General features: G+C 42.5%; 1 protein-coding gene across 7 annotated transcripts in view; it reads left to right on the forward strand.

Annotated features, from left to right (window-relative positions):
- Positions 1–17006, forward strand: part of LOC112254856 (plasma membrane calcium-transporting ATPase 1) — a 176601-nt gene that overhangs the window by 64578 nt on the left and 95017 nt on the right. For all 7 annotated transcript variants that reach the window (XR_006083793.1, XM_042324651.1, XM_042324649.1 and 4 more), the window contains exon 2: positions 950–1441. Coding sequence is in view for 6 of the 7 variants with exons in the window: in XM_042324651.1 (XP_042180585.1) it covers positions 1246–1441 (196 nt within the window). In the remaining variant the exon portion in view is untranslated. The remainder of the gene's footprint in view (positions 1–949; positions 1442–17006) is intronic.

The raw sequence follows: 17006 nt of genomic DNA on the forward strand, positions 1-17006 counted from the left end.
AAATATCCGCTTCTGGATAATTATACAGTAGTAGTTTGTGTGTGTGTGGGTGGGTGGGTGTGTGTGGGTGTGGTGTGTATTCCCAGCCTGTGTGACAGAGAAAGTGAATCCGGAGAGTCACACTCTGACACATCAGCTCTGATCACATAAGCACACATCAAAGGGTGACCTCCATTTGTGGTGTTTAGTGTGTCATGGAGACCCACTAAACACCACAAGTGTGTGTGACAGGGACACACACACACTGCGACACGCACACCGGCCCAGAGGAGCGGTCCAGAGCGCTATCTCACATTAGCATAGTGTCCTCTTGCCGACAGACAGTGCTGTATTAAAACCTGATATGTTAGACTCTAATACCTCCCATGCAATACCACCTATTATAGCTTCTCTCTACAGCTACACACCACTGATAACTTCTCTATACCACTGGATCCTGTTGTCCTAGAACCCGGTTGCTATGGTGATTCCCATGGTATCTTTATCCATATAGGGTAAAAGCAGTCACTTTGGGACAGGCAGTTGGATAGACTGACAGCCTGTTAATCCTATACAAACAAAAGGGCCATGGGTGTCATGGGAGAGTCATATTATCTTAAATACTATATATGTCCTACTGTATGTCCTTAGACTTTGTTTAACGTCAATGCAAAGCATGGCTGTCCTCACATTCTTTTACAAGAATCAGCTATTATCTGACTTGAGATCTGTGCTTTTGTATTGTCTTTTATTGTTCGTTTTCTCCTCTTTTTTTCACCTTTCATGCCCTCCACAGAGAATAGTGACCTTGTTGTTCTAACAGGTCATTCCCCAAACCAAACCTCAATTACTTAAATTATGCTCTCATCAGTGTCCCCTCACATTTATTTGAAAACAATGGTAATTTAATTTTATGACTTTTGCAATGTTTAAAAAAACAACTATGTTTTCTTGTCTCTATCTCCTGCAGTTTCGTGCAACAGAAGAAGTGGTCAACGGATCATGTCTCCACTGTTACGTGGAAACTAATGCACTACCGGGTCCAGAAACCCGTCCTCTGACCACACACACTACTTCTACATTACCCACGATTCCTGTCTGCAAAAAAAGTAAGGACATAGGTGTTGAAGCCCTTAGGTGACTTGGACTTCCTTGTTTTACTATTGAACTATTTCAGCACCACTAACCAGTTCTTAGAGGGACTGTAGAGGCACTGAGAGACAGTCATAGAGTAAAGAGAGAAAAACAAAGAACAACGAAAACAAAATGGCCAACAACACGGCGGACCACCCTCCGGGGAACTCTGTTGCCGATGGCAACCAAGAAGGGGACTTTGGCATCACGGTGATGGATCTCCGGGACCTGATGGAGCTGAGGAGCGGAGAGGCCGTCACCAAGATAGCCGACTCCTACGGAGACGTGCAAGGGCTCTGCCGTAGGCTCAAGACATCACCCATCGAGGGTAAGAGACGCTATACACACACAGACACACACACACACACTACGGTATCACCACCATTAACCCTACTGAGCGTTCATCATGATTATATCATCGTATGACCCCTATTGGGCCAGAGTTAGCCTGCTGGTTGTGGGTTGTGCAAAACCGTAGATTCCCAGGGCTAAACCACTCTGACAAGACATGGCTGATTGAATCAGTGTGAGCAGCAGAGACATTCAGCCAGAGGGTGAAGGGTTAATTATGGGGGTTAAGTGATGCTGTGTGTCTCTTTCTGTAGGAGGATGGACCCCTGACCGCACAGCAACTTAACTATCAGGGGCGCCTCAGAGTGGTAACTGATTTTAGGACCAGTTATGCCTAGATCACAATGAATAAGACTACATGGACAGGGGAGATCTGATCCTAGATCAGCACTCATATTCTAAGATGCTTGTTTAATATGGCCCCAGTTACTGTACGATACAGTAACTACGTTACCAAAAGTATGTGGACGCCTGCTCATGGAAAATCTCATTCCAAAATCATGGGCATTAACATGGAGTCCCCAGGCTATAACAGCCTCCACTTTTCTGGGAAGAGATGTTGGAACATTGCTGCGGGAACATGCTTCCATTCAGCCACGAGCATTAGGGAGGTCGGGCGCGGATATTGGGTGATTAGACCTGGCTCGCATTCAGCATTCAAATCAAATCAAATTTTATTTGTCACATACACATGGTTAGCAGATGTTAATGCAAGTGTAGCGAAATGCTTGTGCTGCTAGTTCTGACAATGCAGTAATAACCAACGAGTAATCTAACCTAACAATTCCACAACTACTACCTTATACACACACACACGTGTAAAGGGATAAAGAATATGTACATAAAGATATATGAATGAGTGATGGTACAGAACGGCATAGGCAAGATGCAGTAGATGGTATCGAGTACAGTATATACATATGAGATGAGCAATGTAGGGTATGTAATCAAAGTGGCATAGTTTAAAGTGGCTAGTGATACATGTATTACATAAAGATGCAGCAGATGATATAGAGTACAGTATATACATATACATATGAGATGAGTAATGTAGGGTATGTGAACATTATATTAAGTGGCATTGTTTAAAGTGGCTAGTGATACATTTTTTACATCAATTTCCATCAATTTCCATTATTAAAGTGGCTGAAGTTGAGTCAGTATGTTGGCAGCAGCCACTCAATGTTAGTGGTGGCTGTTTAACAGTTTGATGGCCTTGAGATAGAAGCTGTTTTCAGTCTCTCGGTCCCTGCTACAGGATGCTCTCGATTGTGCATCATTAGAAGTTTGTGAGTGCTTTTGGTGACAAGCCGAATTTCTTCAGCCTCCTGAGGTTGAAGAGGCGCTGCTGCGCCTTCTTCCCAACGCTGTCTGTGTGGGTGGACCAATTCAGTTTGTCCGTGATGTGTACGCCGAGGAACTTAAAACTTACTACCCTCTCCACTACTGTCCCGTCGATGTGGATAGGGGGATAGGGGGGTGCTCCCTCTGCTGTTTCCTGAAGTCCACAATCATCTCCTTTCCAAGTCATCCGAAAGGTGTTTGAAGGGGTTGAAGCTCGGGTTCTCTACCGGCCAGTCAAGTTCTTCCACACTGATCTCGACAAACCATTTCTGTATGGATCTTGCTTTGTGCACGGGGGCATTGCCTTGCTGAAACAGGAAAGGGCCTTCCCCAAACTGTTGCCACAAAGTTGGAAGCATAGAATCATCTAGAATGTCATTGTATTCTATAGTGTTAATATTTCCCTTCACTGGAACTAAGGGGCCTAGCCCGAACCATGCAAAACAGCCCCAGACAAATATTCCGCATCCACCAAACTTTACAGTTGGCACTATGCATTGAGGCAGGTAGCGTTCTCCTGGTATCCGCCAAACCCAGATGGTGAAGTTGATTCATCACTCCAGAGAACGCGTTTCCACTGCTCCGGAGTCCAATAGCGGCGAGCTCTACACCATTCCAGCCGAAACTTGGCAATGCGCATGGTGATCTTAGGCTTGTGTGCGGCTGCTCAGCTATGGAAAACCATTTCATGAAGCTCCTGGCAAACAGTTCTTGTCCTGATGTTGCTTCGGGACAGTTTGGAACTAGGTAGTGAGTGTTGCGACCAGGGACAGATGTTTATGTCCTACATGCTGTTAGAGCGGATTTGAACATATTTGTATAAAAGACTGAACATTCCGAGCTCCATGTACATGTCTGTAATTATAGTAAATATTAATGTACATGATGAAATATTAGGTACGTACCTTTATGATTTATATTTACCTGATTGAGATATATTCATTTGTTAGTGTAATTCAGTTTTTGGCCCACCCTCTTTCCCATTCATTGTATTGTGGTAAGTGTGTTAGGATAAAGGCAGGAAGTTGGGCCTTCGGCGGGGGGGGGAATCCTTGCTAGATGCGGGAGCAGTATAGTTTTTTGACTTGAATGTAGTGGCTTCCTTTCCTCTTTACCATAGCCACTGCCCAAGCCTGAAGCGAGTTTGTTTCGTACGCATACAGACATACAGACATGTCATATTATGTATTTTCCATATCAAGTAATCTATGCTTTAAGTTGATTGGAGAATCATTTTTGTGTTCGATATAAGAAGAATAAACATTTTTGTTGCACCATGTCCCTGGATCTCATTGAATGTTTGGTCGTTAGGAAACCTTGAGTGTGGACTGTATGCGTACGAAACAAACCCGCTTCAGGCTTGGGCAGTGGCTATGGTCAAGAGCAAAGGAAGGCACTACATAAGCTTCAGCACTCATCGGTCCCATTCTGTGATCTTGTGTGGCCTACCATTTCGCGGCTGAGCCATTGTTGCTCCTAGACGTTTCCACTTCACAATAACAGCACGTACAGTTGACTGGGGCAGCTCTAGCAGGGCAGAAATTTGACGAACTGACTTATTGGAAAGGTGGCATCCTATGACGGTGCCACGTTGAAAGTCATCCTATGGCGGTGCCACGGGCCATTCTACTGCCAATGTTTGTTTATGGAGATTGCATGGTTGTGTGCTCGATTTTATACACCTTTCAGTAACTGGTGTGGCTGCAATAGCCTAAAACTAATTTGAAGACGTGTCCACAGACTTTTGTATATATAGTGTATATAATATAGCTACTGTATAATATACAGTTGAAGTAGGAAGTTTACGTACACTTAGGTTGGAGTCATTAAAACTCGGTTTTCAACCTCTCCACAAATTTCATGTTAACAAACTGTACTTTTTGCAAGTTGGTTAGGACATCTACTTTATGCATGACACAAGTAATATTTCCAACAATTGTTTATAGACAGATTAGTTCACTTATAATTCACTGTATCACAATTCCAGTGGGTCAGAAGTTTACATACACTAAGTTGACTGTGCCTTTACACAGCTTGGAAAATTCCAGAAAATGATGTCATGCTTTAGAAGCTTCTGATAGGCTAATTGACATCATTTGAGTCAATTGCAGGTGTACCTGTGGATGTATTTCAAGGTCTACCTTCAAACTCAGTGCCTATTTGCTTGACATCATGGAAAAATCAAAAGAAATCAGCCAAATGGTCCTTTTGTTCGATTAATTCTGTCGATATATATCCAAAATATCAATTTATTTGGCGCGTTTGATCCAGAAAAACACCGGTTCCAACTTGCGCAACGTGACTACAAAATATTTCAAAAGTTACCTGTAAACTTTGCCAAAACATTTCAAACTACTTTTGTAATACAACTTTAGGTATTTTTTTACGTAAATAATCGATAAAATTGAAGACGGGATGATCTGTGTTCAATACAGAAGGAAAACAAACTGTAGCTAGCTTTCTGGTCACGCGCCTCTATCTAACAGTACACTTCAAGTTACCCTTGTTCAAGATGGCCGTACTTCTTCATTACACAAAGGAAAAATCTCAACCAATTTCTAAAGACTGGTGACATCCAGTGGAAGCGGAAGGAACTGCAAGAAGGTACCTTAGAAATCTGGATTCCCAATGAAACCAAAGAGTTCAGTGTATCTGTGAGAAGAGCCTAAAAGATTTTTAAAAAGATGCAGAGATGCAGAACTCCCCAAGGATGATAAGAGATAAGAGACTAGTCAGACATTCCACTATACATCAAATTGGGGAGTGGACATTTTCTGCTAAGCTTTTACATAACACTGAAACTCTATGTTTGTGTAGCTGTGAATGCATGGGCTTGGTCTCATGAGTAGAAGGTAATAACGTAGGCAGTGACATCACTAAGGCTGGACTTCGGGTTTAATAAAATAACTTGGACCCTTGACTATTTTGCAGAACTTACTCGGAAACATGCGTTATGTTCCTGTTGTCAACTTCTGTCTGCAATTGCATTAATAAAGGTTTTTGAGTGATTTAATTAAAGATATTGTCATAATGCTAATTTCACCAATGAGCCAAAGATTGACAAGGAACAAGGAAACGAACCCCAACAGCAGAACTGAAAAAGCGTGTTTGAGCAAGTAGGCCTACAAACCTGACTCAGTTACACCAGCTCTGTCAGAAGGAATGGGCCAAAATTCACCTTATTGTGGGAAGCTTGTGGAAGGCTACCAGAAACATTTGAACCAAGTTCAACAATTTAAAGGCAATGCTACCAAATTCTAATTGAGTGTGTGTAAACTTCTGACCCACTGCGAATGTGAGGAAAGAAATAAAAGCTGAAATAAATCATTCTCTCTACTATTATTCTGACATTTCACATACTTAACTTCTTAGTGACTGGGGGGCAGTATTGAGTATCTTGGACGAATAAGGTGCCCAGAGTAAACTGCCTGCTACTCAGCCATAAAATCTAGGATATGCATATAATTATTATATTTGGATGGGAAACACTCTGAAGTTTCTAAAACTGTTTGAATGATGTATGTGAGTATAACAGAACTCATATGGAAGGTGAAAACCTGAGAAGAAATCCAACCAGGAAGTGGGAAATCTGAGGTTGGTCGTTTTTCAACTCATTCCCGATTGAAGATACAGTGGGATATTGGTCATGTTTCACTTCCTAAGGCTTCCACTGGATGTCAACAGTCTTTAGGAACTTGTTTGAGGCTTCTACTGTAAAATCACTATGTTTTGGAACTACTGAACATAACACGCCAATGTAAAATAAGATTTTTGGATATAAATATGCACTTTATCGAACAAAACATACATGTATTGTGTTACATGAAGTTCTATGAGTGTCATCTGATGAAGATCATCAAAGGTTAGTGATTAATTTTATCTATATTTCTGCTTTTTGTGACTCCTTTCTTTGGCTGGAAAAATGGCTGTGTTTTTCTGTGACTTGGTGGTGACCTAACATAATTGTTTGTGGTGCTTTCGCCATAAAGCCTTTTTGAAATCAGACACTGTGGCTGAATTAACAAGAATTTTATCTCTAAAATGGTGTAAAATACTTGTATGCTTGAGGAATTTTAATTATGAGATTTTTGTTGTTTTGAATTTGACGCCCTGCACTTTCACTGGCTGTTGGCGGGGTGGGACGCTACCGTCCTTAAAATAAAGTGGTGATCCTAACTGACCAAAGACAGGGACATTTTTACTAGGATTAAATATTAGGAATTGTGAAAAACTGAGTTTAAATGTATTTGGCTAAGGTGTATGTAAACTTCTGACTTCAACTGTAGGTTAGTATGGACAGTGCAAGTTCAATGACCTGGTAATGCTATCCATTTAAACCAATACAGTATCTATTTCACTATACAGGCACTCCCCACTCTCAAGCAATCCTTTAGATAGTGATCTACTCCCTACTGCTAATGAGTTTGACACTGTTTACTAACCAGGCCTTCAAACCATCCCTTGAGATTATCTTTCATCATCAACAACTCTGGGCCACGCACTCTGATTATCATCAGCACTTTTACTATGGAATCACATGCAGAGACACACGCACACACACACAAGATTGGAATCACTCACCGAAGATTAATCAGCTGATATCTAAGAATTCATGGACAACACGTTGAGGGTAGAAAATGTCCACTGCTCTCTCTCTCTCTCTCTCTCTTTGTAGAAGGCCGCTCTCCTTGCTTCTGCGGTTCATTCCAGGATTGAAATTAGTTCCACACCGTAGACCTAATGACTTCATAGATCATTGCTCTATTCCATTTAGTAATCAAGGGACAGCTGTAGCACTTTCCTCCGCTCAAGAAATGACTCTTTTTAATGAAGGAAGTGTAATTATGTTTTTAGTGGACAGAAGGGTGGGTAGAGGAAAAATATATATATATTGAAGTAAGGAGTGAATACACTCATTTTTTAGATGCTCAAACACATAACGAGAAGCTGGTTCATTTCAGTGGAAAATAAGAGGTTTTCTGACAGTTGTTTTGGAAGTAAATGGGCCTCTTAAGCCTGGCTTCTATCTCATATGCCTGTTTTGTCGTTTGAGTGAAATAGCTGTTGTGGAATTTGAACTTGTCATAACGTTCCTATTTAGGGGGTGCATTCACTTTTTCTTTCACCAGACAACAATGGGCTGTTCAAATTACTTTTCTTGGAAACTGATTTGTTCTCTAGTTCATTCTGTTTCCCTCGCAGACACAGTTCTACTCCAGTCATTTGTAATACTGGCTGCGTGAGTAAGTGTTCCATCCTCCAATGGTTTCTCTGGTAATGACATCACTCTCAGCCCAGTGCATATTACAGGTTAAAGCTTTATCAACCTGTACTTCTTCTGTACCCAATATTGTAGCAGAACACTTCCTTATTTGAAATGGTTGGCTAAATATCTAACATAAATGATTTACACAGATACAGTAGTGAGTAATCTATGTAAGCTCTCGAGATCAGGCTGGCTTGCAAGGTTACCATAGTAGTGTACTATATAGGTTACCATAGTAGTGTACTATATAGGTTACCATAGTAGTGCACTATATAGTGAAATAAGGTGCCATTTGGGATACAGACAATGTTTTTCAGGCAGAACATGTGAATGCTGATGCAGTAGCACACTGATGCAGTAGAGTCATCATATCAGCCAGGAGAAATGTGGTTGTTCATTTCCTAGAGCTACATCCAGTTGTTTTGTGTATGGTTCATTACTCTGTGGTGCAGGCTCTTAGTGGTACGTTAGTGAGGAGGGAGTATGAGTATTAACCTCCACCTTAACAACACTTTACCACCCCCGTTAACATTAACCCACACCAGAACTACTATACAGAATGGAGATGCACTACATACATAGAGAGATACACACACACAATAATTTTCTTACAACCAGCAGCTAATGATACACAATCACTCTCTCAGCATTGCCATAAATTGTAGTTCCATCTGACTGCTCTGCTGTGTTCCAGCGTTGTGCTGTTTGCATCAGAGACACTTTTGCTAATGTTTACTGATTAATCAGTCTGCTGCTGGGCCTGCCTGCCTGTCTGCCTGCCTGCCTGTCTGTCTGCCTGGCTGCTTCTAGAGGGCAAACACTGATTGTCCTTTCTTATTTTTGGAAAATACAAAGCAATACTTCTGCTGCTGTTGTTTTGCAGTCCCACCTACAGTAGGTCTATGAAATAGGAATAGCAATATCAAATCACATGTTATATATTATTTAGCAGATGTTATTGCGGATGCAACAAAATGCTTATGTTCCTAGTAAAAGTAAAAGAATGGAATTAAGAAGTATATAAATATTAGGAGGAGCAATGTCGGAGTCCAGAGTGTGTGTGTGTGTGTGTGTGTGTGTGTGTGTGTGCGTGTGCGTGTGCTATATGGACAGTATGTAGATGGGATATTATGGACAGTATGTGGATAGAATATATTGTATATCTGTAGAATACTTAGGATAGAATAGTGTATATATACAGAAATAGTTGAATAGGATGGCATTACTAGAATACAGTTTATACAGTACCAGTCAAAAGTTTGGAGACACCTACACATTCAAGGGTTTTTCTTAATTTTTACTATTTTCTACATTGTAGAATAATAGTGAAGACATCAAAACGATGAAATAGCACATATGGAATCATGTAGTAAACAACAACGTGTTAAGCCAATTTTACATTCTTCAAAGTAGCCTCCCTTTGCCTTGATGACAGTTTGCACACTCTTGGCATTCTCTCAACCAGCTTCATGACGTAGTCACCTGGAATGCATTTCAATGAACATGTGTGCCATGTTAATTTGTGGAATTTCTTTCTTTCCTTAATGCATTTGAGCCAATCCGTTGTGTTGTGACAAGAAGAAGAGACTTGCTTGGGCCAAGAAACACGAGCAATGGACATTAGACCGGTGGAAATCTGTACTTTCGTCTGAGTCAAAATCTAAGATTTTTGGTTCCAACCGCCGTGTCTTTTTGAGACGCAGAGTAGGTGAACGGATGATCTCCAGATGTGTGGTTCTCACCGTGAAGCATGGAGGAGAAGGTATGGTGGTGTGGGGGTCCTTTGCTGGTGACATTGTCAGTGATTTATTTAGATTTCAAGCCACACTTAACTATCATGGCTACCACAGCATTCTGCAGCAATATGACATCCCACCTGGTTTGCGTTTAGGGGGACTATCATTTGTTTTTCAACAGGACAATGACCCAACACATCTCCAGGCTGTGTAAGGGCTATTTGACCAAGAAGGAGAGTGATGGAGTGCTGCATCAGATGACCTGGCCTCCACATTCACCCGACCTCAACCTAATCGAGATGGTTTGGGATGAGTTGGACTGCAGAGTGAAGGAAAAGCAGCCAACAAGTGCTCAGCAGATGTGGGAACTCCTTCAAGACTGTTGGAAAAGCATTCTGAGTGAAGCTGGTTGAGAGAATATGTGCAAAGTTGTCAGCAAGGCAAAGTGTGGCTACTTTGAAGAATCTCAAATATGTTTTGATTTGTTTAACACTTTTTTGTTGTTTACTACTGTACATGATTCCATGTGTTTTTTCATAGATTTAATGTCCTCACTATTATTCTACAACGTAGAAAAGTGATGGTGAGGAAAGTGATAGCTAGTGATGGTTATTTAACAGTCTGATAGCCTTGAGATGGAAGCTGTTTTTCATTCTCTCTGTCCCAGCTTTAATGCACCTGTACAGACCTCGCCTTCTGGATGATAGTGGGGTGAACAGGTCATTGCTCGGGTGCTGTATGTGTCCTGGAGGGCAGACAGTGCGCCCCCGGTGATGCATTGGGCAGAATGCACCCTCAGGAGAGCCCTGCGGTTGCGGGAGGTGCAGTTCCTCCACCAGGGTATCGAGCATAGCCACTCTATAACAACTTACGTAGGAAAGGCTTACGCAGAATTAGAACATTACACATTATTTTCAGCAAAAGGGAGAAATTTGTGACAATCCTGCAAAGTAAAGAAACAACTGGAAGGTATTATTACCTAGGAGATTAGCCTGGGTGAATGTGCGTGAACACAGCTTAGTTCTCCTGTGGAGGCTGTTCGAACGGAGTGACATATATGTGACAGTCACAGGAGCGAGTCATTGCTGTGCCTCGAGCCAACAAACGGGCCAGCCTCATTGGCCCAGGATTTCCCTGTTCAGTGGGTGTGGTCGAATGAAGCAGCTGCTCAGCCATGCTGCCAGCCCATATGGTAGGAACAGAGCCGGGTTAGAGCAATGCACTAGACTGCCTTTAAAACGATACACAAAGCAGGAAAACCAGAAGGGTGTCACCTCATGTATTTTTGAGTGCAGTAGTGGTGAGATTTACTGAGAATAAATTAGGATTTGACTAGGCTTAGTTTGACGTTCTTAGTCTGATGTTAAAGACCAACGATACTTAACCAAGACTGATTATGTTAGTCTACTCTACTGTAAGTTTTTCTGACATGAACTGGGGTTTATCCACTGTTACCTCTTCAGGGATGAATAAAGTGTTATTGAGTGAGATGGAGTTCAGTTCTGGAGAGTGTAGCTGAGAGGCGATGGAGAGTTTGTGGTATAGGAGATTAGTTGTTTTGGGTTGTTTTTAAGTAGATCACTCATTGTGACATTGGACAGGTACATTGGATAAGGGGGCATAATTAGGCTAGATTAGTGTGTGTCAGAGTAAATATATCTGATCTCTAGGCTACTCTAAATGAATGTGGAATGGACAGACCACATGATAGACCATCACTGCATTATGCCTCTGCTGCAGACAGCCAAATCAAATTGTATTTGTCACATGCACTGAATACAACAGGTGTAGACCTTACCGTGAAATGCTTACCTACAAGCCCTTAACCAACAATGCAGTTCAAGAAATTGAATTAAGAAAATATTTTCTAAATAAACTAAGGTAAAATATAAAATAAAAATTAACACAATAAAATAACAATACTGAGGCTATACACAGGGGGTTCTGGTACCGAGGCAATGTGCGGGGATAGAGGTTAGTTGGGTAATTTGTACATGTAGGTAGAGGTAAAGTGACTATGCATAGATAAAAAAAAGTGAGTAGCAGCAGTGTAAATCAAAGGGGGTTGGGTGTCAATATAAATAGTCCATCTTAGTTAGGTTGGCGATATATTCTGGTATAATGGACAAATAAAACAAGCACACTGTTATTTTTCTGCAGACACCTGTAGAGTGCATTTGTTCAACACTTTGGGCTAGACCTAGGACGATAAACCAAAAATGATCTTCATCGACCATACTGATCACTTATCACAGGCATTTTGCTGATATCGTTCATTACGATCAGTAGCCATATTCTTGAGAAATGTGAAGTTTGCAATGAAATACGATTGCTGATATGGGTGTTTGTTAATGGGACAATTGATGGCTACAACAATCACAAAATAAATAGTAGTTTCAAGGATTATTAATACATTGTTTAATGTGGTGCACATAGTTCTAAACTTATCGTTCTGTTTATCATTGTCACGTCAATTCAGCCAATATATCGCAATATGGATTTTGTCCATATCGCCCAGCTTTACTTTGGGCTCCACTGTCTTCCGGCGCCGACAGAGATGGCCGCCTCGCTTCGCGTTCCTAGGAAACTATGCAGTTTTTTGTTTTTTTACGTGTTATTTCTTACACTAGTACCCCAGGTCATCTTAGGTTTCTTTACATACAGCCGAGAAGAACTACTGAATATAAGATCAGCGTCAACTCACCATCAGTACGACCAAGAATATGTTTTTCGCGATGCGGATCCTGTGTTCTGCCTTACAACCAGTGTAACCGAGTGGATCACATGCAACGACCAAAAAAAAAAAACGACTCAGAAAAAGAGGGAAACGAAGCGGCCTTCTGGTCAGACTCCGGAGACGGGCACATCGTGCACCACTCCCTAGCATTCTTCTTGCCAATGTCCAGTCTCTTGACAACAAGGTTGATGAAATCCGAGCAAGGGTAGCATTCCAGAGGGACATCAGAGACTGTAACGTTCTTTGCTTCACGGAAACATGGCTAACTGGAGAGACGCAATCCGAAGCGGTGCAGCCAGCGGGTTTCTCCACGCATCGCGCCGACAGAAACAAACATCTTTCTGGTAAGAAGACGGGCGGGGGCGTATGTCTTATGGCCAACGTGACATGGTGTGATGAAAGAAACATACAGGAACTCAAATCCTTCTGTTCACCTGATTTAGAATTCCTCACAATCAAATGTAGACCGCATTATCTACCAAGAGAATTCTCTTCGATTATAATCACAGCCGTATATATCCCCCAAGCAGACACATCGATGGCTCTGAACGAACTTTATTTAACTCTCTGCAAACTGGAAACGATTTATCCGGAGGCTGCATTCATTGTAGCTGGGGATTTTAACAAGGCTAATCTGAAAACAAGACTCCCTAAATTTTATCAGCATATCGATTGCGCAACCAGGGGTGGAAAGACCCTGGATCATTGTTACTCTAACTTCCGCGACGCATATAAGGCCCTGCCCCGCCCCCTTCGGAAAAGCTGACCACGACTCCATTTTGTTGATCCCTGCCTACAGACAGAAACTAAAACAAGAAGCTCCCACGCTGAGGTCTGTCCAACGCTGGTCCGACCAAGCTGACTCCACACTCCAAGACTGCTTCCATCACGTGGACTGGGAGATGTTTCGTATTGCGTCAGACAACAACATTGACGAATACGCTGATACGGTGTGCGAGTTCATTAGAACGTGCGTTGAAGATGTCGTTCCCATAGCAACGATTAAAACATTCCCTAACCAGAAACCGTGGATTGATGGCAGCATTCGTGTGAAACTGAAGGCACGAACCACTGCTTTTAATCAGGGCAAGGTGTCTGGTAACATGACTGAATACAAACAGTGCAGCTATTCCCTCCGCAAGGCTATCAAACAAGCTAAGCGCCAGTACAGAGACAAAGTAGAATCTCAATTCAACGGCTCAGACACAAGAGGTATGTGGCAGGGTCTACAGTCAATCACGGACTACAGGAAGAAACCCAGCCCAGTCACGGACCAGGATGTCTTGCTCCCAGGCAGACTAAATAACGTTTTTGCCCGCTTTGAGGACAATACAGTGCCACTGACACGGCCTGCAACGGAAACATGCGGTCTCTCCTTCACTGCAGCCGAAGTGAGTAAGACATTTAAACGTGTTAACCCTCGCAAGGCTGCAGGCCCAGACAGCATCCCCAGCCGCGCCCTCAGAGCATGCGCAGACCAGCTGGCCGGTGTGTTTACGGACATATTCAATCAATCCCTATACCAGTCTGCTGTTCCCACATGCTTCAAGAGGGCCACCATTGTTCCTGTTCCCAAGAAAGCTAAGGTAACTGAGCTAAACGACTACCGCCCGTAGCACTCACATCCGTCATCATGAAGTGCTTTGAGAGACTAGTCAAGGACCATATCACCTCCACCCTACCTGACACCCTTGACCCACTCCAATTTGCTTACCGCCCAAATAGGTCCACAGACGATGCAATCTCAACCACACTGCACACTGCCCTAACCCATCTGGACAAGAGGAATACCTATGTGAGAATGCTGTTCATCGACTACAGCTCGGCATTCAACACCATAGTACCCTCCAAGCTCGTCATCAAGCTCGAGACCCTGGGTCTCGACCCCGCCCTGTGCAACTGGGTACTGGACTTCCTGACGGGCCGCCCCCAGGTGGTGAGGGTAGGCAACAACATCTCCTCCCCGCTGATCCTCAACACTGGGGCCCCACAAGGGTGCGTTCTGAGCCCTCTCCTGTACTCCCTGTTCACCCACGACTGCGTGGCCATGCACGCCTCCAACTCAATCATCAAGTTTGCGGAAGACACAACAGTGGTAGGCTTGATTACCAACAACGACGAGACGGCCTACAGGGAGGAGGTGAGGGCCCTCGGAGTGTGGTGTCAGGAAAATAACCTCACACTCAACGTCAACAAAACTAAGGAGATGATTGTGGACTTCAGGAAACAGCAGAGGGAACACCCCCATCCACATCGATGGAACAGTAGTGGAGAGGGTAGCAAGTTTTAAGTTCCTCGGCATACACATCACAGACAAACTGAATTGGTCCACTCACACAGACAGCATCGTGAGGAAGGCGCAGCAGCGCCTCTTCAACCTCAGGAGGCTGAAGAAATTCGGCTTGTCACCAAAAGCACTCACAAACTTCTACAGATGCACAATCGAGAGCATCCTGGCGGGCTGTATCACCGCCTGGTATGGCAACTGCACCGCCCTCAACCCTAAGGCTCTCCAGAGGGTAGTGAGGTCTGCACAACGCATCACCGGGGGCAAACTACCTGCCCTCCAGGACACCTACACCACCCGATGCTACAGGAAGGCCATAAAGATCATCAAGGACATCAACCACCCGAGCCACTGCCTGTTCACCCCGCTGCCATCCAGAAGGCGAGGTCAGTACAGGTGCATCAAAGCTGGGACCGAGAGACTGAAAAACAGCTTCTATCTCAAGGCCATCAGACTGTTAAACAGCCACCACTAACATTGAGTGGCTACTGCCAACACACTGTCAATGACACTGACTCTACTCCAGCCACTTTAATCATGGGAATTGATGGGAAATGATGTAAATATATCACTAGCCACTTTAAACAATGCTACCTTATATAATGTTACTTACCCTACATTGTTCATCTCATATGCATACGTTGATACTGTACTCTATATCATCGACTGCATCCTTATGTAATACATGTATCACTAGCCACTTTAACTATGCCACTTGGTTTACATACTTATCTCATATGTATATACTGTACTCGATATCATCTACTGTATCTTGCCTATGCTGCTCTGTACCATCACTCATTCATATATCATTATGTACATATTCTTTATCCCCTTACACTGTGTATGACAGTAGTTTTTTGGGGAATTGTTAGTTAGATTACTTGCTCGTTATTACTGCATTGTCGGAACTAGAAGCACAAGCATTTCGCTACACTCGCATTAACATCTGCTAACCATGTGTATGTGACAAATAACATTTGATTTGATTTGATTTATTTAAATGTGTCTTTCCACAATTCCTTGGAGCCTATCTTGTTGCCTCCACCTTATAGGATGAGACTGTCCGAAGCCCAATGTGTTTTCAGAATGAAGCAAAGAGAAAGGATGTGAGGAATTTATGAAAGATTCATGGAAAAATAGTCTTTCATTCAACACTTGGCACACATGGCAAAGGCATTTCAGAGAATTATACGATGGAGTCAATAGATTTAATTGACTTCAGAAGTAGGCTAATGTTGCAACGTCGTTTGTGAATGAATGCATCATTTTGACTCTTTCAAGGTCTTAGTTTGGGGAAATACAGTTTAACCTAGTACAAACCAGTGTGTTAACTGTGGATCATTTAATTGGTAAGACTGGGCTCTGTGATTACCAACTCTGTGCTGGGTTGACCAGCAGATGGCGCCGACAGAGATGGTCGCCTCGCTTCAGGTCCTTAGAAAACTATGCAGTTATTTGTTTTTTTTTATACATTATTTCTTACATTGTTAGCCCAGAAAATCTCAAGTGTTATTACATACAGCCGAGAAGAATTATTGGATATAAAAGCAATGTCATCTTACCATCGTTACGACCAGGAATACGTCTTTCTTTCCCGAAGCGGATCCTTTGTTTGGACCTCCACCCTGGACATGGGATCTTATCCCAGAGGCCGACCCAAAACAACACAGTCTCCGCAGGAGAGGCAGACGGAGCGGTCTAATGGTCAGACTCTTTTGAGGCGTCGGTTTCTCAAACTAGACACTCTATTGTACTTGTCCTCTTGCTCAGTTGTGCACCAGGGCCTCCCACTCCTCTTTCTATTCTGGTTAGAGCAAGTTTGCGCTGTTCTGTGAAGGGAGTAGTACACAGCATTGTACTATATATATACATACATACATACATACATACATACATACATACATACATACATACATACATACATACATACATACATACATACATACATACATACATACATACATACATACATACATACATACATACATACATACATACATACATACATACATACATACATACATACATACATACATACATACATACATACATACATACATACATACATACATACATACATACATACATACATACATACATACATACATACATACATACATACATACATACATACATACATACATACATACATACATACATACATACATA

Source organism: Oncorhynchus tshawytscha, linkage group LG07, assembly GCF_018296145.1.
Source record: "Oncorhynchus tshawytscha isolate Ot180627B linkage group LG07, Otsh_v2.0, whole genome shotgun sequence".
Classification (NCBI taxonomy): domain Eukaryota; kingdom Metazoa; phylum Chordata; class Actinopteri; order Salmoniformes; family Salmonidae; genus Oncorhynchus; species Oncorhynchus tshawytscha.